The sequence below is a fragment of the Phocoena sinus genome, chromosome 16 (assembly GCF_008692025.1).
Source record: "Phocoena sinus isolate mPhoSin1 chromosome 16, mPhoSin1.pri, whole genome shotgun sequence".
Lineage (NCBI taxonomy): Eukaryota > Metazoa > Chordata > Mammalia > Artiodactyla > Phocoenidae > Phocoena > Phocoena sinus.
In genome coordinates, this window is record NC_045778.1 from 11112085 (window position 1) to 11133142 (window position 21058).

Genomic DNA, 21058 nt, shown 5'->3' on the forward strand with positions numbered 1-21058 from the left:
GTCTCTTACGGATATGCAGGACCCGAGGTCAGCAAGCCAAGCGCTTCACCTCTGCGCTCTCCTGGATCCTCCTCTGGTCAGATCTCTGGGCATGCACACGGGTGAGGATATGCACCCATATCCCTGTACGTGAACACAGGTGTATGCACATGTGGGTACAGGGGTACAACATATGAGGGTACAGGGGTACACATATGAGGCTCCCCAGACCTTTTTCTAAGAAGAGGGCAACGTCCCCACCATAGTGTCAGATGTCCTCTCAAGACCCCCGAGGGTGGTGGAGGAGAGTGTAAGGGCCTGAGGACTGAAGAAGGGACACAGCCTCAAATGGGCCCCTGAGGTGGTCACACGGAGTACAACCAGACATCCAGCCTGACCAGTGTCAGCCAAGGCTTGGCCAGGGTGGTCCCTGGGGGGGGGACAGGGGTGGGGCTGGTTGGAAGAATGGGCCAGGCCACCCCTCTTCCTTCTGCATTCTTCTGCCACAGGAGCCTGTTGGTAACAAAGAAGCTCCCCTCAGGCCCTCCCTTCCCACTCAGGTCCCTTCCCTGTGCACAGGCCTGAATGTGCAGCCTTGGTAGCTGTTACTAGCACCAGAGGTAGGGCCTGTCTACACCCAGGGGAGTCCCCCACGGCCAACTCCAGCCCCATAAATCCAAGGGCTTGGGGCTCGGGGAGCGTGAGGCAGGCATCACAAGGTCTGGTGGCCGCAGGGTGGCTCTCCCGAGCTGGCAGCACTGTGCCCTGGCCTCCAGCCAGCAGGCCGGCTTGGACATCTCGGCCGGCAGAGTCGCCAGCCAGCCTGTCTTGGCAGCTCCTCCTCATGCCTGCAAGGGTGACTTCACTTTGACTTCATATCTGCAGAGTGATGTGCAGGGAGCCCTTATTCAGCCTTGAGCTCAGCCAGGCAAGAGGGCGGGGCTCTGTGCACAGCCGTAAGAAGAGACATTGAAATAGGGGCACCCCAGGCCTAGGTACCCTGGACCCTCCCACCCCAAGGCCCCTTAGGCTTGCATTCCTCTGTGCCTAGGTGAGGGCCAGACCACAAAAGGCAGCTAGCGGGTGAGAGTAGGACAATGGACTTTTCCCACAGAGGCCTAGAGCTCACCTCCAACCTCCAGGACCCCCCATGTTGGGGACCCAGAGTCTTCCCTTTTGAGTACTGGATGTGTTTATGGACATCATTTCTTGGGGCAAAAATTAAATTCTTTGGGGCTCCAGTTCCTCCTCGCTACTTGCTCTGCTACCCAGTCAGCCCCCCATCCTAAGAATTCTTCTGTTTGGTTGGGGAGAGGGAGTACCTACCCTCCAAGCACCCCATTAAAGCCAGCTCCAGAGTCAGCTTCCTGGTTTCATTGGTTGGACCAGTCCTAAAGAGGCGGGTTCACAAACTAACCCTAGGACACCCCTAGAGCGACCGCGGACATTGGAAGCCACAGGCCAGGCTCACCCCTGGCGTGCGCAGAAAACGCCCAGGTTCCCCTTCCCCCACCCGGGCTCTTCCCCTCCTCCCGCCTCCGGCCCCAAGAGAGGCCGCGCTCCCACCGCGCCTCCCCCCTCCGAGAAATGGCTGAAGATGCGCACCGCGCCCGGAGCCTGGAGGCGGGGCGCCTGCCTAGTCTCCAAGTCCACTCGGTCGCACCCCCCGCATTCCCGTGGTTTCCCTGCCCTCTCTGGGCGGCGGGGAAGGTCGAAGCGCACAGACTGAGAGCGGGCGCATAGAGTGAGGCAGAGTGGCTGTGCGTGCGGAGGTGCGCGGATTGGGGCTGCGGCTGGCGGGCCGGTACCCCGGGTCCCGCACCTCGCCCCTACTCGCGCCCCGCCCGGCCCGCACCCCGCGTCCGGCACTGGTCTCCTAAACCGCGCCCCGTGGGAACCGCACCAGGCATCGCCTGGGCGGGTACCCAGTGCCCCGCCCTTACTCCCGCACCCCGCCCGCACCCGGGCCCCGCCCGCCCCGCCCGCCCCGCCCCCTCACCGCCCCGCCCCGCCCCGCCTCGCCTCAGGCCCCGCGACCGGAGCCCGGCGCGCAGCTGCGGAGAGTACCGTGGAGCCCGCGCCCCGACGCTTTGCGCCCGTAGTGTTCGTCTCGTCCGCCGCGTCCCGGCAGGGCATGGGGCAGCCCGGCTGAGCGCCGCACCCCGCCGCCGAGACCCCCAGCCCAAGCCACCGTCCCTCTCGCCGCGGCCCCAGCGTGCACCGGCGATGGAGAAGGCGACGGCCGGCACCGTGGGGCTGCGGTTGCTGCTGCTGCTGCCGCTGCTCGGCGAAGGTGAGTCCTGCCGGGGACTGGTGCCCGCAGCGGCCGAGGCGAAGTTGGCACCGCGCGCCGAGCGGCTGAGTGGACGCATTCGGAAACGCCTTTCTGTTTGCGGCGGGCAGCGGGCTGCGCAGTTGCCGGCCGCCCGGGCTCGGCTGCGAGCGGGGTGGTGTGGTGGGCAGGGCGCCTCGGGCCCCGCGCACTGGGCGGGTCTCGGGCTGGAGCCGGACTCGGGTCGGAGCGGCACGCGGGCCGGGTGGCCGGGGTCAGTGCCCAGGGCCCTTGTCGCAGCCGCGCTCCCCAGCCTGGTGGCGCCTCGCACCACAGCAGCGTCTTGGAGCGAACCGAACGAAGCTTGTAGCCGTTTCGGTGCAGGTGGGGGAGGGCGGGTGAGGTAGCCCTAGAAAGTCTGCGACTTAGGCGGGGAGGAGTTGTGTTTCTGTCAAAGATTGCTCCGTTCTCGTTTCCTTGTCGCTCTACAGGTCGGTGCATTCTTCCTCCAGCTCTGATACCCTGGCTAGCCGCGGGATGCGGAGGGGATCTACTGTTTTGAAAAATGGTTGCTTTTCCCTTGTGCGTTTTTGCCGCTCTAATCCTTAAAAATTCCAAAAGGCTGTGGTTTCTAGGGAGGCTGCCCTCGAGGGCCCGCTCGGACTGGCCCAGCGCAGCCGGCTGAGGGCCCGCCGTGGCTCCACTCCCACGCGCGGCTTCCGAGTCCCGCGCTGATGCCAGGCGGGGACACCTGAAGGTGCGGCCTTTGGGACCATTTGACGGCTCTGGGCCGACCTGTACCAAGCGCTTTTGACCATCCTGCAGTGGAGTAGGGCTGTGTGCCGCCAACATCGGTGCTGGGAGGATTAGATGTGGCCTTGCAAAGGCTGGTCACTGCCTCCACCCCCAAAACCCTGACGGGATGAGTGAACCCCAAGGCTGTCGAATCTTTGCCCGCCCCCCCTGCCCACACACCACGAATTTTAGTTTCCCTCGAACTGTCCTTGACTTCCTCTTCTTCAGTACTCAGTATGCACCAAGTTTCCCTCTGAGAGAGGAGCTCCGGCCACCCTCCCCCTCTGCTTACAAAGGGCTTTCTCTCCCTGTGGCCTTTGGGAACAGAAGAGGTGGTGGTCCCCTGCGTCTGGCCCTGGGTCCCGCACAGACTCTGGGTTCCCAGGCCTGCCCAAGGCTTCATTTGTGTGACTGCATCTTGAGCCCAAGAGGCAGATACTGAAGCTAGAACGGACCCCCAGCCCATCATAGGGAAGGCAGGGGAGAAACCCTTTCTTTGACCTGGGGAAGGATGGGGGAAAGCATGGGGAGTCTGGGGGTCCAGTGCTGTGAGGGGAAAACAGGCAGGAGGAGGCTGCAGGCAGGGCAGAAGTAAACACAAGGTGTTTAGAAGACCTCTGGTAACTCGGGGTTGCAACTTTGTAGTTGTGGGCGGGTGATCAGGAGTGAGCCTGAAGCCAGGGCATGCTGGGCAGCCTCAGAAGCTTGTGGAGGATTTCCTATGCCTGTCCCACGCTTAGCCAGGGGTCCCAGCTGAGGCCGTGGGGGGCTGGAGTTGGGGGGTAGGGGTGCGAGGGCAGCCGGTGCCACTTGGTGGGAATGCAGGTGGCTTCTCCACAGCCTGGACGCATGGAGTTGGGTGGTCAGAGAAAGGCTCTCCAATCCAGGGAAAGCAAGTCCCCTGCCTCACCCACCCTCCCATGGGATGAGCAAGAAACCACGATTGGTGGCACTGGGGGTTGAGAGGTGGCCCCGCGATACCCAAGAGGAGACAACGGGCCCGTGGAGAGGCCTGCGGGCACCCTCTACCCGGAGTAGCAGTGCTGGAGCTGTTGAGCCTGGCTCTCAGTGAGCTGCTGCAGACCGCCACCAGTGAGCAGGGCCGCTGCTCCCACCCAGACTCGACCAGGCTGGGAGCAGCTCGGCCCCGGGGCGCCCTCTCGTGGACGCAGCCCTCCTGTGGCCAGGCCTGTTGCCTGGGGGATGGGCCGGGTCTCCAGAGGAGGAAAGCCTTTCTGTGCTGGGGGACTGACGAGAAGGGGGTAGGGAGGCAACCAGATGAAGAGGCAGCGGCCGGGGAAGGGAAGCACTGCCCCAGGGCTGGTAGGGGTGGGCTCGAGGGCCTAGGGATGCTCAGAGCAAGGTCCTGGGGCATAAACAGACCCTCACGGTGTGCCCCCCTCCTCGTGTACACACTCTCATTGTGTGTGAATGCACACACCTTCAGAAAAAGGTGCCAACCCAGACACAGACTCCCAGAGCAAGACAGGACTCCTCACCCACACGCTGGTATCCGTGTGAGTGCACGCACGGCCCTCCCCCCCTCCACACACACCCTTGAATCCACGCTCACACCCTCACATTCACTCTTGGTCATCACTAAGACACACTCCTGCCCTTTCTCAAGGATATGTGATTATGAGGGCTGTGGACACACACACACTCACGCAGCGTGGCTTGGCCCTTCCCACTCCACCCTTCCCCAGGGAACCCAGCCCCTCTCTCTGCCACTGACACACACTGGGACCCCCCACATGTGTCCCCCCACAGGGACACCTGCCCCTCCCTGCTCATACTCAGGAGCACAGCCCATCAACCCTGGGCATCCTGGAACCAGAGCTAAAGAACTTCCATCTAAAAGTTGTTCTTAGAAGTTTCTGGCCTTTTGCTGCTCCAGCGCAGGTACAGGCATCCCCGTGGCATGGATGAAGAAACTGAGCCCCAGCTTCTGGGGATCCCCCTGAATGTCTCAGGCTGACCCGTCACCCATCACCATCTCCCTGACCTCCAGCTGCTCCTCACCAGGCCTCACATCGCTCATCTTTCCAGCCTGGCTTCTTGGGTCCCTTTTTGCTCAGCACCTCTAGCCACAAGGAAAGACCTGCCTCTCTGCGTGCACACCCTCTGGGCCTCTCACTCCCAGGTACTGAAGAAAGGAAAGTTGGCCACGACTTAGCAGCCCCCTCTCCAGGCTGCTGGGCCCACCCCTCTGCTGTTGGACCTGGGTTTGCCGCTTTTGCCTGGACCGGCAGGTGCCAGAGCAGCCCCTCAGCCAGGAGGGCTGCTCTGCTCACTTCTTTCTCTCCCTTTCAGCCCCTTCCCTCTTTGGCCAGAGATGAGTACTGTCCTGCTCCACCAGGCTTGCCTGGGCCCAGCCTTCTCTCTCTTCCGCCCCAGCCCACTAAGCCACTCTGGCCTCTGGGAGCTGCCTGTGGCCCACACTGGCTGTCCTGGGCCCTAGCAGAGTCCAGCCTACTCAGGGACCAAGGGGCTGGGTCAGCTGGTGGGCTCCTCAGGGTGGGGTCTGTGAGCAGAAAGCAAATGGGGAAGTTTATTGAGACCCCTGCAAAATTGCCTTTATTCTGCAGAACTGCTTTAGGGACAGCTAAGTAAATCACTGTTTCCTTGGTGGTGAGAAGAAAATGGGATGCATTCACCTAATGGGGAGCTAATGGCCTTTCAGCCAGGGGAGGAGAAAACTCATTTAAAATTATGGTATCTCTTAAACTGGACATGGGGTGCCAAGGGGAAGGGAGGGCCAGGAAGCTGCTGCTTCCCCTGAGGCCTTCCCGCCTCTGTGACTTGAGGGAGGACTCCTGCATCCCCTGGTCTTCACTGGATAAGGCTGATGCCAGCAGTAGCCACCCCCAGGGGGCTCATGGCCTGCCGGTCCCGTCCTGAGCACTGCCTGTCTGCTAGCTCACTGTATCCTCCCGAAACCCTGAGGGATGTAGCCTTATTTTCCCATTTCACAGGTAAGGAAACTGAGGCTCCCACAGCCTGTGAACTTGAATCCATGGAGAGGACTTTGTGTCTCCCCGCTCGGGTCCTCTGGGCGCCTTCTCTGGGCCAGTGGCGGTGGGGACCAGGAGAGGTCCTGGGAGAGGAAGGTGGCCCTGAGCCCACTCGCCCACTGGTGACCCTCCTGCTCGGGGCTCCAGGGGCCCTGGGGACAGCCTGGCCCAGGTCTGGGAGGGAAGTGTGCCACTGTGCTTCAGCACCTGAATCAGGAGCCCCTCTGGGTCTGGCTGATGCTCAGGTGGGACCGCTGCTTTAGCTGATGTCTGGGAGTCCTGCAGGTCTGGGAACTGCCACCAGCTGGGGTCTGGTCATAGCCAGCCTCAGGGGAGGGGCGTGTGTCCTCTGGTGTGGCAGGAGGAGAGGCCTCTGTGCTGGTGGTGTAGGCTGGGTGTGTGGCCCCTGCACCCACCCTCTGCCTGGGGACCCAGAACCCGACAGACGGTACTGTGCTGAGGAGAGGCTGGACTTCAGGGCACATGGGTACAGCTGTGTCTCCTTGTCCAAGAAAGGGCCCTCCTGCCCGGGGCTCCAGGACAGACTGGGAGAAGAAAGTGCCGAACTGGGAAAAAGGCAGAGCTGGAGAAGTGCCCCCCCAAACAGTAGTGATGCCTTCTGTCCTACAGAAGTGTCTGCATTTCGGCTGTGGAACCCCTCCCCCTTCCCGTGGGTGTAGGAGGGGACGCTTCCTTGTGTGGGTGCAGTGTTCAGGCTCAAGCCCCCGTGTCCTCTCCTCCTTCTCGTTTTTTCTTCCTTCTCCTCGTTTTTTTCTTCTTCCTTCTCATTTCTGCAGTTGTTTTTCTGAGTAACTCAACAGTAACAGTAACAGTGATGGACCCACAAACACTCCCCGAGGGACCACCTGCCGCCTGGGGAGCTTCTCCGGGGCTAGGGGTGCACTCCGGGAGACAACGGAAGGTCCCTTTGACCTCAGAGCTGTCTCCCTGTAGGGAGAGATGGGCAGTAAAGGAGGCCCTAAGTAGCCACTTATCTCAAATATATGGGTGTGATTTCAGACTGAGGTACACGGCAGGAGGCCGGCTGAGGGTTAGGGTGGGAGGGGATGGTGGGCAGCCAGGCAGGGAAGTGGCCCTCCTGGCCCTGGGCCACAGGGGTGTGATGGCAGCGGGGGTCATCTTTTGCCCCCCCCCACCATTTGCCTCCCCTGGGTTTTCAAGGGCCCATCTTCCACGCTTTCTGGGTGGGGGTCCTTAACCCCTGGAAGGCTGGGGCATTGGTATGGCTCAGAGAGACCAGGCCCAGGATGTCCCTCTGAGGGCCGTGACCTGGGTGGCCTGGGGAGGGCGCTCCTGGGGGGCTTGAAGGGGTGGGAAGGCTCAGGCCTCCAGAACCCACATGGCTGTCCTCTCCCTGCCTCAGAGCAGCAGAGAATTGCGGCGTGTTTAGGGGTTCAGGGGAGGCTGTAACTCCTGAGACAGGGCTCCATCGCATCTCAGAGGACCTTAGAGGATGGGGCCCTCTTCGGGCTGCAGCTCCAGGACACCTGGGAGCCCCTGTGGACGGGACCCTCGTCCTGCCCTCCTCCCCCTGCCTGGTCCTCCCACAGTCCACCTTCCCTGAGCTCTGGGGCCAGGTGACGCCTGGGCTTCATCAAGCTCTGGCCTCACAGCTATGTAATTGTGGGAGCCCCTGGGACCCGCTTCTGTCCCTGAGGCTGGGGATGTAAAGCCAGTGGCCCTCTGAGCTGTCCACTGGGCAAGGTGGGGGGCGGTGAGAGCAGCAGCAAGGTGCCACTGTTCCCTTAGCTCCTCCCCCACTGGAGCTGTCACCCCCAAGAAAGCATGGTTGTGGGCGCATTGACGCCAATGGGACCTTGGGGGGGGGGGGCAGTTCAGGCGCCACCTGGGCCCTCAAGGAGAGCAGGTGGCCAGGCCCGAGCAAACAGCTCTGTTTGCTTTCGCCTTGTGAGTGGCTCCACAGAGTGTAGCAGCCAGGGCACCTCTGCAGAAAGGTCACCTGTGCACCTGCACAGGTGTGTGCCCACCTGGTGGTCCAGCTGGTGCAGGCTCTCCATGACATCAGCGATGCCTGGTGGGCTCTGGCAGGCAGGGACCAGTTCTGGGACCTGCTCAGGGGAGATGCCCGTGGGGGCCCCAGCCCCCCTCCCAGATTCGGGTCGCACCTTATCGCAGTCTTAAGACTTCGCTCTTCTGACATGGGCTGCTACTGTCTAGGTTCCGCAGGGCCCTGGGCTCCAGAGAAGTGCCTGAGGGGCAGGGTGGCCGGGAGAGGGAGGCAAAGCTCTGAGCTCTGCCCTGAGCACTGGCCCTGACCTGCGCTCTGATTGGAGAAAGGGTTCTGCTGCTAAAACAATCAGAAAGCCCCTGGCAAGACAGTGGATGTCAAAACTGGTTGCAGTCCCCCCCTCCCATGTGGCTATGGGATTGCCAGAAAATTCCGAGGGTTCTCACTCTTAACAAAAAGGGGAAAAGGAACAATGTAAGTTCCTAAACTTTAACTAACAGCCTGGAAAATGCTTGGGAAGATGTGTACTCTGTGTGCCAGGACCTGAGAGCGGGGTGAATGGGGGGTGACCTGAGGGCACACAGAGCGATGGTGGGAGTCCGAGTGGAGGGAAGGAGTTTACTCAGTTTCTTACTCAAACTTTCCTGCCTCTGAAACAGCCAAAGACACAGACAAAGTGAAGTGGTGGGAGACCCAGAAGCTGGGGGCAGCTGCTGCCTGCTCCCCTATCCTGCCCTTCCAGCATTGCCTGTGGGTCATCCACTGCTGTCTGTTCTCTTCTTTCTGGGAAGGAGAAAGGATGGCGTTGAGAAGCAGGGCTCTGTTCCAGCCGCCACTTAGCCATGAAGTGGGCGCAGCACCCGCTGCCTCCTTGCCTGTGGAAGCAGGGTTAACACGCACTTAGCTCTGTGAGCACTAGCTTTGCCACTGGGAGAGGTTGAGCCTTGTCAGACGGGCACCTGCAGGTGGTCTCTGTAGGAGACTCATCCAGCAGGACCACACACGTGACTCCACAGAGCCTTGTAAAGTCTCCGCTGTGGACCCTCTGGAATCTTTGCTTCTGCAGCCTCCCACCCACCTGTATCTGTGAACAGGAGAGACTGTGTACTTGGGGGGTGACAGAAACCCCCAGTCTCAGCGTCTCAACACAGTCCGTTTGTCTCCTGTTCGTGGTGTCCCACTCCCCTGCCCCTGTCAGCCGCTCCACACCTGGCCGTGTGCACGGGGAGGGGCACAGAGCCCTGAGGAGCCAGGCCTGGAGGGGCCTGGGGCACTTTGCCCATGTCCACGGGCTGGTCTGTCACAGGGTCCTTCTCTCTGCAAGGGAGGCTGGCGCCCAGAACATAACATAAAATTAACTGTCCTCAAGTGAATAATTCGGTGGCATTCAGTACATTCACAGTGTTGCATAGGCATCAGCCCTGTGTAGTTCCAGAACATTTTCATCACCCCCAAAAGGAAACCCCATACCCATTAGGCAGTGTTGCCTAGTCCCCCCACCCCAGCCCCTGGCAACTGCCACTCTGCGTCTGTCTCTGTGGACTTGTCCATTTTGGATATTTAGTATAAATTGACCTTTGTGTTAGACTCCTTTTACTTAGTTTGACGTTTCAAGGTGCATCCACGTTGTAGTACGTATCAGTGCTTCGTTCCTTTTAAGGCTGAGCAACATCCCATTGCGTGCATGTAGCACATTTATTTATTCACTCACCTCTTGGTGGACGTTTGGGCTGTTTACACCTTCTGGCTCTTGTGAATAGTGCTGCTGTGAGCATTTATGTGCAAATATCTGTTTGAGTCCCTGTTTTCAGTTCTCTTAGGTGTATACTTTGCAGTAGAATTGCTGAGTCATATGGTAATTCCAAGTCTCATTTTTTGAGGAACTGGCAAACTGTTTTCCACAACAACTGAAACATTTTACAATCCCACCAGCAGTATGTGAGGGTTCCAATTTCACCACATCCTCACCAATCCTTGTTATTTTCTATTTATATTTTTAAATTGTATGCATTCCTCCTGGGTACAAAGTGGTATCTCATGTGGTTTTGATTTGCATTTCCTTAATTATTGGTGATGTTGAGCATCTTTTGTGTGCTTCTTGGCCGTTTGTATCTTCTTTGGAGAAGTGTCTATTCAGGTGCTTTGCCCGTGTTTTAATTGGGTGGGTGTGTCTTTTTGTTGTTGAGTTTGCTCTATCAAATAACCACCAAGTGTTGCAGATTAGTTTTTTTTTTTTTTTTTTTTTTTTTTTTTATGCGTTACGCGGGCCTCTCACTGTTGTGGCCTCTCCCGTTGCGGAGGACAGGCTCCGGACGCGCAGGCTCAGCGGCCATGGCTCACGGGCCCAGCCGCTCCGCGGCATGTGGGATCTTCCCAGACCGGGGCACGAACCCGTGTCCCCTGCATCGGCAGGCGGACTCCCAACCACTGCGCCACCAGGGAAGCCCGCAGATTAGTTTTTGTCCAGAGACATTTCAGTGTCCGAGCCGGAGGTCCCTTTTGAAGAGGACATGGGTTCCTCCAGTGTCCTTCTGTGGGGGCTGAGTCACCATGACCCCACTGGGACCCTGAGGACATTCTCAGAAGACCCGGACCCTAAAGCCACATTGAGCTCCAGTGTCCCAGAAGCAGTGGTGTCACATCTTGTATGTGAGGTGCCAATGCCCAAAGACCATCCTGTGAAGGACGCAGGGGGTGGGAGGAAGGGAGGGGTTCTGGGAACCAGTGACCCATCCTGCCCACCTGACGAGGTGGGACTCAGCAGCAGGGGAACCCAGGGCTGCCCTGTCTTGCTAAACTCTCAGTCCAGACTCTAAAAATAACCAGGCGGATCTGGTGTAAGTTGATTACCGTAATTGCAGCTGTGTGATGTCATGCTGCCAGTCCCTTGAGGCCGTTTTCCCGGGACAGCAGAACGTACCAAGGCAGTGCAGTCCGCCCGCCACCCAGAAGCTTGCACCCAGAAGCTGCATGAGTGCTGGGGCCCAGCACAGGGTGGGAAGGCCTCGACTGGGGTTAGCAGGAAGCCTTTGTGGGCCCAGGCAGGTCTGATTCAAGAGTCAGGGAGGGAGAAAGGAGAACTGGCTCTGGCTTCTACCAGCAGGTGCTCTGTCCCAGCAGTGCTTCCAGGGAGGGGTTCCTGTCCCAGTTCACAGCTGGGAACAGACCCAGAGAGGCTGAATGCCGAGCTGGCCATACAGCAAGGCAGTGAAGGAGCACGGCTCTGGCCTGCCTCTGCCCTTGTCTCTCTGCTTCCGCAAGTCATACTGAAATCTCTCCTTTGTATCTAGACCCACTTCTCAAGGTGGTACTAGGACCTGACAGGGGCAGAGTGAAGGACCCTCAAGGCTCTCTTCTGTGTCCAGCGGGCAAGGGCACGTCAGGCTTCCAGCATCCATGGGCGCCCGCGCACACAGCAGCCATGTCTGTGTCTGTGCCTGTCAGGCGGGCGCTGGCTGAGCGCCACCTGGTCATGCCTTCCTGGGCCTTTGCCCTCTTTCACTGAGACGTGAAAGAGCAAATTTACATGAGGGGCTTTTAGGGACTCCTGCCTTTTCGAGGAGGCTGAAGGAGGCTGTGGATGGTTATTTATGGTTGCATTTTCCATCTGGTTAGCAAGCAGGTGGGTGGGTGGCCCGGAGTCCCAGGTCATGGTGCCCTGGCTTTTCCGCACACGTGTGCATTGCCGTCACTGAGCAGAGGAGCCTGGTGGCCACGTACACTGGGCTGGGTGGGACCCTCGGCTTAAGTCCTGGCTCACTCTCTGTGTGGCCTTGGGCAAAGTAGCCTTTCTCTGCCTTGGTTTCGCCTTCTGTAAGACAGGAAACAAAGTTGTCGTTGTTACCTCTGGCTGTCGTCGTTACCTCTGGCAGATGTCGTGTTGATTAAGTGGGACAACGTGCGTGAAGCTCTTAGAACAGGGCCTCTCGGGAAGAAGTTAGAAGTCTCACCGGTTAATGTTGAATAAGGGCGAGAGGGGTGCTGGGGGAGGGGCAGAGATGGGCAGGACCACCTCTGTCTGAGGAGCTCTAGATAGGTGGGGTGACAGATTTAAGTCTGAATCGCAGTGCCCTGCTGGGTGTGAGGGGGGATGGTTGCCCAAGCAGTGGCACCAGGGTCCAGGCCGGGGATGTCCTGACCCGTCACCCCCAAGCCGGGGCTGGCACACCCGCCCTTGGCTGGGGCTGCAGGGCACAAGAGCCCTGGAGCCGAGCGAGCCTGGTGACCCGCACACAGTCATCAGCAGGCCACTTGGGTGGCCAGTCTTTTTCCAGCCAGGCCTTGCCCTGGGTAAGAAATTAATTGTAACCTAATTGGCAGTTTCCTTTGCACAGAAGCCGGAAAGAACTGCCAGTGAGGCTGGTGATTAACTCGGCATCAGCTGGGAAATCACATTTGGGCAGGAGCGTCCATCATCTGAGCGAGGCCTCTGCATCTGGCCTGGGCGGGTGGGGAAGCGTGGGTGGTGGCCCCGGGTGCGTGCTGGGTGCAGCCTGGGCCCCAGGCCTCTGGGAGCAGAAGGCTGGAGCTTGTGTGCCGGGGATGAGTCTGGGCTGCTGGCACCCGGGCTGCCGGGCTGCAGACCTCGGCTGCACGCCTCACTCCCCCAAACTCCAGCCTCGCCCTGACGCCTTCCCTACTCTCAGCAGAGGGCTGCGTGCATGGCGTGGTGGGGTGTCAGGGGACCCGGGCCTGGTTGCGGTTCCGCTCTGAGGGCAAGAGGTGAATTGTGTTTCCCAGTGTTGCATGGGGAGAGTGAGGTCTACAGCGAGAGCTCAGGCAAGGTGTGCATGGCAGAGCTTTTCGCACGTGTGGAGGAGGGTGCCTGTCCGTGCAGGGTCAGTGGTGCCTCTGAGGCACGGGCTGGCCCTCAGGTCTCTCCTCCGTCCAGCTGCTCTTACAGGCCACCGGCCGCCCTGTCCAGCCAGGGCCCAGGAAGACGGGCGTCCGGGGAGACGCTGCACCCCCGAATGGGGTCCCCTGCCCTCCCCACCACGGACCACACAGAGAGGGCCCAGGCTGGAGGGATGATGGTGGGAAGGGCCAGGAGAGGTGTGCTGTGTGCGAAGCCGCAAACCAGACAGGCAGGCAGGAGCGCGGGCTCTGTACCAGGCAGAACTCTCAGGAGCGTGGAGAGCCCTGGGCACCCAATGTGTGCCAGGATGGCTGCTTGCTCCTCCTTGTGTGTGGGCCCAAGCAGCTGGCCCTTGCTGCGTGCCCAGGCCAGACCAGGAAGGCCACTCAGACTTGTGGCCACCCTGGCACGTGCTGCCCACTGAGGGCTGCTGGCAGCATTTGGGGGAGAAGAAATTTACGACTGGAATCAAGGCTGCACTAGTGGTGACTGGTGTCGTCATTGGGCGTCAGGGCAGAAGATAGCCCTGGCATTTACTGAGCACCCAGTGTATGCACTAAGCTGGCCATCTGTTGGGTGCGCCTGCAGAGGCCAGAGTTTTCTTCATGATTTTGTAGACAAAGGCTTCAATTCGCAGCATCAGGACTGGGACAAGCTGTCAGATTTCCCCCTCAGGGAGACATTGGCTTGTGACTGAGTACAGCTGAGCTGAGCCAGGGACCCATGGACAGAGGCAGCTGGCTCTCAAAGTGAGCTGTCTGGGCTTCCCTGGTGGTTCAGTGGTTGAGCATCCGCCTGCCAATGCAGGGGACACGGGTTCGAGCCCTGGTCCGGGAAGATCCCACATGCCGCAGAGCAACTAAGCCCGTAGGCCACAGCTACTGAGCCGGTGCTCTAGAGTCCGCGAGCCACAACTACTGAAGCCCACACACCTGGAGCCTATGCTCCGCAACAAGAGAGGCCACCGCAGTGAGAAGACCGCACACCACAACAAAGAGTAGCCCCTGCTCGCCGCAACTAGATAAAGCCCGTGAGCAGCAACAAAGACCCAGTGGAGCCAAAAATTAATTAATTAATTAATTATTTTTTAAAAAGGTGAGCTTCCTGTGGATGTCAAATTACTAGAGCCCACCCAGGCCTTCGCTTCACACCTCCTCTGTGCCAGGCATCAGGCAAGGTTGTGGGGATGCAGTGGTGAGCAAGACAGGCCCAGTGCTGGCCCTGTGGGTCTTTACAGTCTCTGCTTCTTTTAGCATCAGGTCGGTGCTCTGGGAGTGAAGGGGGGAAAGGCCAGCATGGCTGGGGGAACACGGGGAGAGGGCTGAGCTGGGCAGGAACCTGCCCAGGAGAGAAGACGGGGTGGGGGACCACGTACCCGGGGGTCGTGGGCAAGGCTGGGAAGAGTGAGCACGAGGTCCGGAGCCAGGGTACCACAGTGGGACCTGCAGGCATCGGGCACAGGAAGCCCAGCAAAGGGCTCAGAAAGACACCTGGGAACAGGCGTGTGTGGTGGCTGCCCCGGGGCAGGCGGGAGGCCAGGAGCCCTCTGAACCCTGGGTGCAGAAAAGGCAGGAGGAAACTGAGTTGTTGGGCAGGGTGCACTGAGTGGTCACACAGGACTTCTGGGGTTGGCACCTTGGCACGTGTGGGGAGGAGGTGTGGCCACACAGGCAGAGGGAAGGGCTCTGAGCCAAACTCAGCTGGCCTGGGACTGGGCTCCACCTTCTCTGTGGGGAGAGCCAGGGCCAGGGCCACGTCATGACTACTGACTGTGGGTTCAGGCAGGCCCTGTGACCTCTGTGGGCCCCTTTCCCCATGAAAAAGTAGGATTATATTTCATGACTATTAATATAAAGACAAATATAATCCAGGCTGCTTTATTGTTACACAGTCCTTATTATTACATTTTTTTCTTCCTTCTGACTTTAACATCAACTAAAACATTTGTGTGGGCCCCTGGGCACTGTGCCCACTGTGTGCGCTGAGGCAGGTAGAGTGGGAAGCGCATGCCCCAGCATCTGCAGTGTCGGTGCCTATTGGAAATGGAGGACCCCTGGGACTCTGGCACTAAGGGTGGGTCCACATGGCCAGGCTTGTGTGTGCCCTCTCCCAGTGGATGGTGAGCCCCCAGCCATTCAGGTCTCTCCTGTACCTGGGTACTGTGGTGCTGTGAGCCAATTGAGGAACCACAGCAGAAACCTCCAGTGCACAGGCATTTACCTGGCTGGTGGCAGGCAGCCAGGGCAGCGTGGGTGGGATGCCAGATGGAGCCAGGAATTTACTGGTTCTGTTCTTATTCGGTTCTAAAGGAAGAGTTGTGGGCACATCTTTAAAACATACATGACACCAAAGCACAGGCAGCAAAAGAAAAAATAGATAAATTGTATTGCATCAAAATTTAAAACATCAAAGGACACGGTCAACAAAGTGAAAAGGCAGCCTGTGAAATGGGAGAAAGTATTTGCAAATCAGCTGTCTGATAAAAGGTTACTATCCAGAACATATAAAGAACTACAACTCAACAGCAACAGTAAAACCCAATTCAAAAATGGGCAAAACGGGACTTCCCTGGCAGTCCACTGGTTAAGACTTCACCTTCCAATGCAGGGGGTGCAGGTTCCATCCCTGGTTGGGGAGCTAAGATCCCACGTGCCTTGCTGCCGCAAAACCAAAACACAAAACAGAAGCAATATTGTAACAAATTTAATAAAGACTAAAAAAAAATGGGCAAAGCACTTGAACAGACATTCCTCCTGAGAAGAAGTAGCCAGTAAGCACATGAAAAGATGCTCAACATTACTGATCATTAGGGAAATGCAAATCAAAACCACAGTGTGATATAACCACACACCCATTAGGTTGGCTACTGTCAAAAAAAATGGCAATGAAATTGAGTTATTTGTAGGATGGACCTAGAGTCTGTCATACAGAGTGAAGTAAGTCAGAAAGAGAAAAACAAATACCGTATGCTAACACATACATATGGAATCTAAAGGAAAAAAAAGGTTATGAAGAACCTAGGGGCAGGACAGGAATAAAGACACAGACGTAGCCAATGGACTTGAGGACATGGGGAGGGGGAAGGATAAGCTGGGACGAAGTGAGAGAGTGCCATGGACTTATATATACTACCAGAAGTAAAATAGATAGCTAGTGGGAAGCAACCACATAGCACAGGGAGATCAGCTTGGTGCTTTGTGACTACGTAGAGGGGTGGGATAGGGAGGGTGGGAGGGAGACACAAGAGGGAAGAGATATGGGGGTATATGTATATGTATAGCTAATTCACTTTGTTATAAAGCAGAAACTAACACACCGCTGTAAAGCAGTTATACTCCAAAAAAGATGTTAAAAAAAAATGGCAAATCACAAGTGTTGGCAAGGATGTGGAGAAATTAGAACCCTTTATTCACTGTTGGTGGGAATGTATAATGGTGCAGCCACTGTGAAAAACAGTGTGAAAGTTCTTCAAAAAATCAAAAATAAGATTACCATATGATCCAGCAATTCCACTTCTGAGTATACACTGAAAATCAAGGTCTCAAAGTGATATTTGTATGCCCACGTACATAGCAGAATTATTCGCAATAGCTAAAAGGTGGAAGCAACCCAACTGTCTATCAGTGGATGAATGGATAAACCAAATGTGGTATATCCATACAACAGAATACTATTCAACCTTCAGAAAGGAAGGAAATTCTGATACATGCTACAACATAGATAAACCTTGAGGACATTATGGCAAATGAAATTAAGCCAGTGACAAAAAGCCAAATGCTGTATGATTCCACTCATATGAGGTACCTGGAGTAGTCAGATTCAGAGACAAAATGTCACATGGTGGTTGCCAGGGGCTGGAGGAGGTGGGGAATGGGAGTTAGTGTTTAATAGGTGTAGAGTTTCAGTTTTGCAAGATGAAAGAGTTCTGGAGATGATGGATGGTGGTGATGGTTGAAAAACAATGTGAATTTATTTTAATGACACTGAAATGTACACTTAATGGTTAAGATGGTAAGTTATGTTATGTGTATTTTACCACAATTAATTTTAAAAACTAGGATCCTCTTTACCCCCAAATTCATTATGCTCAGCAGAGCCTTCCCTCATCTGTGCTTTTTTCCTAAGAGCAAAATTACATTACAATCCCTTGCAAAGCCAGCCTCCAGCTGGGACAAAGCATCGAGATGATGGTGTGTGAACATAGTGCAGGGTGACCCCGCCTGAGAGTGCACACGTGTGTGTGTGCGTGTGCGTGTGCACGTGCACATGTGTGAATGAGCACACATGTTCTGCCTAACGTCTCCAAGTGACAGTGTTCCTCAGTTACCAGTATGTCATTTCCTGAGCCAGCGTCAGTGATTTTGTTCTCAGCTGTTCTCATGGCTGTTTGCTCAACACCAGCTGCTGGCCTCACTAAGGCGGCTAGTGTGCTAAAGGACACCTGCGTGCCCCACGAGAGCCTTGTGAGCACAGGAGGGGCATCCACGAGGCTCCATCCAGCTCATCCTGCTGCTGACCATCCACCTATGGCTCCCAGACCAAGCCAGAGTGTCATAGCCAAGTCTGATCTGATCTGAACCACCTCCCTGGCCCCACCCCCTCTCCTATCCCCAATTCTGACCATTTCCCAAATGTGCCCAACCGTTACCCACATGTGTTCATGAAACCATTTATGTATCCGTTTGTTCCTTCCTTGATTCATTTATTGGTTCACTTATTAGTTTGTTCTGTCAGACAGTTCTTTCAGGCAGAGGGTGACGTGATTTGACTAACCCTGGCTGCTCTGGGGCAAGTGGGCTGTGGGGTCAAGAGTGGGCTCAGGGAGACTGGTTGGCATCATGGTGTTGTCCAGGTGAGCGAGGTGAGGGTGCACAGCAGCTTGGGTGGGGGGTGGCAGAGGGCAGTCTGTGGGCTGGTGTAAGGGATGGAAGAGGGAAGGGCTCAGAATGAGTCTGAGGTGCATGGCACCTAGACTGGGGTGGGGAGGCTGCGTGGTTCTCGAAGCTGGACTGAGACAAGGGAGAGGATGGAGCAAGTTGGTAGAGGTGCGTCTAGCACTCAGGAGGAGGTCAGGGCTGGTGAACGTGGCAGTCCTCAGCCCAGAGGCAGTCATTCGAGCCATGGGACTGGCTGCCGTTTGCTAGAGGAGAATCTGGAGAGAGAGCACCCGGAGGATAAGCCGAGAAGGAGGAAAGCCGCATGGGGGTGAGCAGCCTGGCTAATAAGAGTGAAACTGGAGAGCACCAAACACAGGAGGTCCTAGAAGCAACCAGAGAGAAGAGAGAACACCAAGGAGGGACAATTAGAATAAGCACAGAGCTTTCAGAAGCAGGGCAGCAGAAGCATGCCTTTGAAGGACAGAATAACAGTCCTGCAGAATTCTCTATCCAGCAAAAGTGCCTTCCAAGAATGAGGTAAAAGGAGATAGGCAACATTCCAGAAAGAGAATTCAGAATAATGATAGTGAAGATGATTCAGGACCGCGGAAAAGGAATGGAGGCAAAGATCAAGAAGATGCAAGAAATGTTTAACAAACACCTAGAAGAATTAAAGAACAAACAAACAGAGATGAACAACACAATAACTGAAATGAAAAATACACTAGAAGGCATCAATAGCAGAATAACAGAGGCAGAAGAACGGATAACTGACCTGGAAGACAGAATGGTGGAATTCACTACCATGGAACAAAATAAAGAAAAAAGAATGAAAAGAAATGAAGACAGCCTAAGAGACCTCTGGGACAACATTAAATGCAACAACATTCGCATTATAGGGGTCCCAGAAGGAAAAGAGAGAGAGAAAGGACCCGAGAAAATATTTGAAGAGATTATAGTCAAAAACATCCCTAACATGGGAAAGGAAAGCCACCCAAGTTGAGGAAGCGCAGAGAGTCCCAGGCAGGATAAACCCAAGAAGAAACACGCCGAGACACATAGTAATCAAATTGACAAAAATTAAAGACTAAGAAGAATTATTGAAATCAACAAGGGAAAAATGACAAATAACATACAAGGGAACTCACATAAGGTTAACAGCTGCTTTCTCAGCAGAAACTCTACAAGCCAGAAGGGAGTGGCAAGATATATTTAAAGTGATGAAAGGGAAGAACCTACAACCAAGATGACTCTAACCGGCAAGGATCTCATTCAGATTCAACGGAGAAATCAAAAGCTTTACAGACAAGCAAAAGCTAAGAGAATTCCACACCACCAAACCAGCTCTACAACAAATGCTAAAGGAACTTCTCTAAGTGGGAAACACAAGAGAAGAAAAGGACCTACATAAACAAACCCATAACCATTAAGAAAATGGAGTAGTAACATACATATCGAAAATTACCTTAAACATGAATGGATTAAATGCTCCAACCAAAAGACACAGGCTTACTGCATGGATACAAAAACAAGACCCATCTACATGCTGTCTACAAGAGACCCACTTCAGACCTAGGGACACATACAGACTGAAAGTGAGGGGATGGAAAAAGATATTCCATGCAAATGGAAATCAAAAGAAAGCTGGAGTAGCAATACTCATATCAGATAAAATAGACTTTAAAATAAAGAATGTTACAAGAGACAAGGAAGGACACTACATAATGATCAAGGGATCAATCCAAGAAGAAGATATAACAATTATAAATATATATGCACCCAACATAGGAGCACCTCAATACATAAGGCAACTGCTAACAGCTATAAAGGAGGAAATCAACAGTAACACAATAATAGTGGGGGACTTTAACGCCTCACTTACACCAATGGACAGATCATCCAAAATGAAAATAAATAAGGAAACAGAAGCTTTAAATGACACAATAGACCAGATAGATTTAGTTGATATTTATAGGACATTCTATCCAAAAACGGCAGATTACACTTTCTTCTCAAGTGCACACAGAACATTCTCCAGGATAGATCACATCTTGGGTCACAAATCAAGCCTCAGTAAGTTTAAGAAAATTGAAATCATATCAAGCATCTTTTCTGACCACAATACTATGAAATTAAAAATCAGTTACAGGGAATAAAACATAAAAAACACAAACACATGGAGGCTAAACAATACGTTACTAAATAACCAAGAGATCACTGAAGAAATTAAAGAGGAAATCAAAAAATACCTAGAGACAATAAAAACACGAGGTTCCAAAGCCTATGCAGTTCCAAACTGCAGCAAAAGCAGTTCTAAGAGGGAAGTTTATAGCTATACAAGCCTACCTCAAGAAACAAGAAAAATCTCAGTCTAACCTTATACCTAAGGGAACTAGAGAAAGAAGAACAAACAAAACCCAAAGTTAGTAGAAGGACAGAAATCATAAAGATCAGAGCAGAAATAAATGAAACAGAAGCAAAACGATAGCAAAGATCAATAAAACTAAAAGCTGGTTCTTTGAGAAGATAAACAAAATTGATAAACCATTAGCCAGACTCATCAAGAAAAAGAGGGAGAGGACTCAAATCAATAAAATTAGAAATGAAAAAGGGTAAGTTACAACAAACACCACAGAAATACAAAGCATCCTAAGAGACTACTGCAAGCAACTCTATGCCAGTAAAATGGGCAACCTGGAAGAAATGGACAAATTCTTAGAAAGGTATAACCTTCCAAGGCTGAACCAGGAAGAAATAGAAAATATGAACAGACCAATCAAAAGCACTGAAATTGAAACTGTGATTAAAAATCTTCCAACAAACAAAATTCCAGGACCAGATGGTTTCACATGTGAATTCTATCAAACATTTAGAGAAGAGCTAACACATCCTTCTCAAACTCTTCCAAAAAATTGCAGAGGAAGGAACGCTTCCAAACTCATTCTGTGAGGGCCACCCTCACCCTGATACCAAAACCAGACAAAGATACTACAAAAAAAGAAAATTACAGACCAATATCAGTGATGAATACAGATGCAAAAATCCTCAACAAAATACTAGCAAACAGAATCCAACAACACATTAGAAGGATCATACACCATGATCAAGTGGGATTTATCCCAGGGATGCAAGCATTCTTCAATATACGCAAATCAATCAATGTGATACACCATATTAACAAATTGAAGAACAAAAACCATATGATCATCTCAATAGATGCAAAAAAAGCTTTTGAGAAAGCTTTTGTCATACATCCATGTATGACAAAAACTCTCC

At 54.4% G+C, this 21058-nt stretch overlaps 1 protein-coding gene across 2 annotated transcripts in view; it reads left to right on the top strand.

The window, feature by feature from the left end:
• Window positions 1–2014: 2014 nt before the first annotated feature.
• The window catches only part of RET (ret proto-oncogene), a 61374-nt gene continuing 42330 nt past the window's right edge, over window positions 2015–21058 (top strand). The window contains exon 1 of one of the 2 annotated variants that reach the window (XM_032609329.1): window positions 2015–2272. In XM_032609329.1, coding sequence (XP_032465220.1) covers window positions 2206–2272 — 67 coding nt within the window. In that variant the 5' untranslated portion in view covers window positions 2015–2205. The remainder of the gene's footprint in view (window positions 2273–21058) is intronic. The other variant, XM_032609328.1, reaches the window with a different exon arrangement.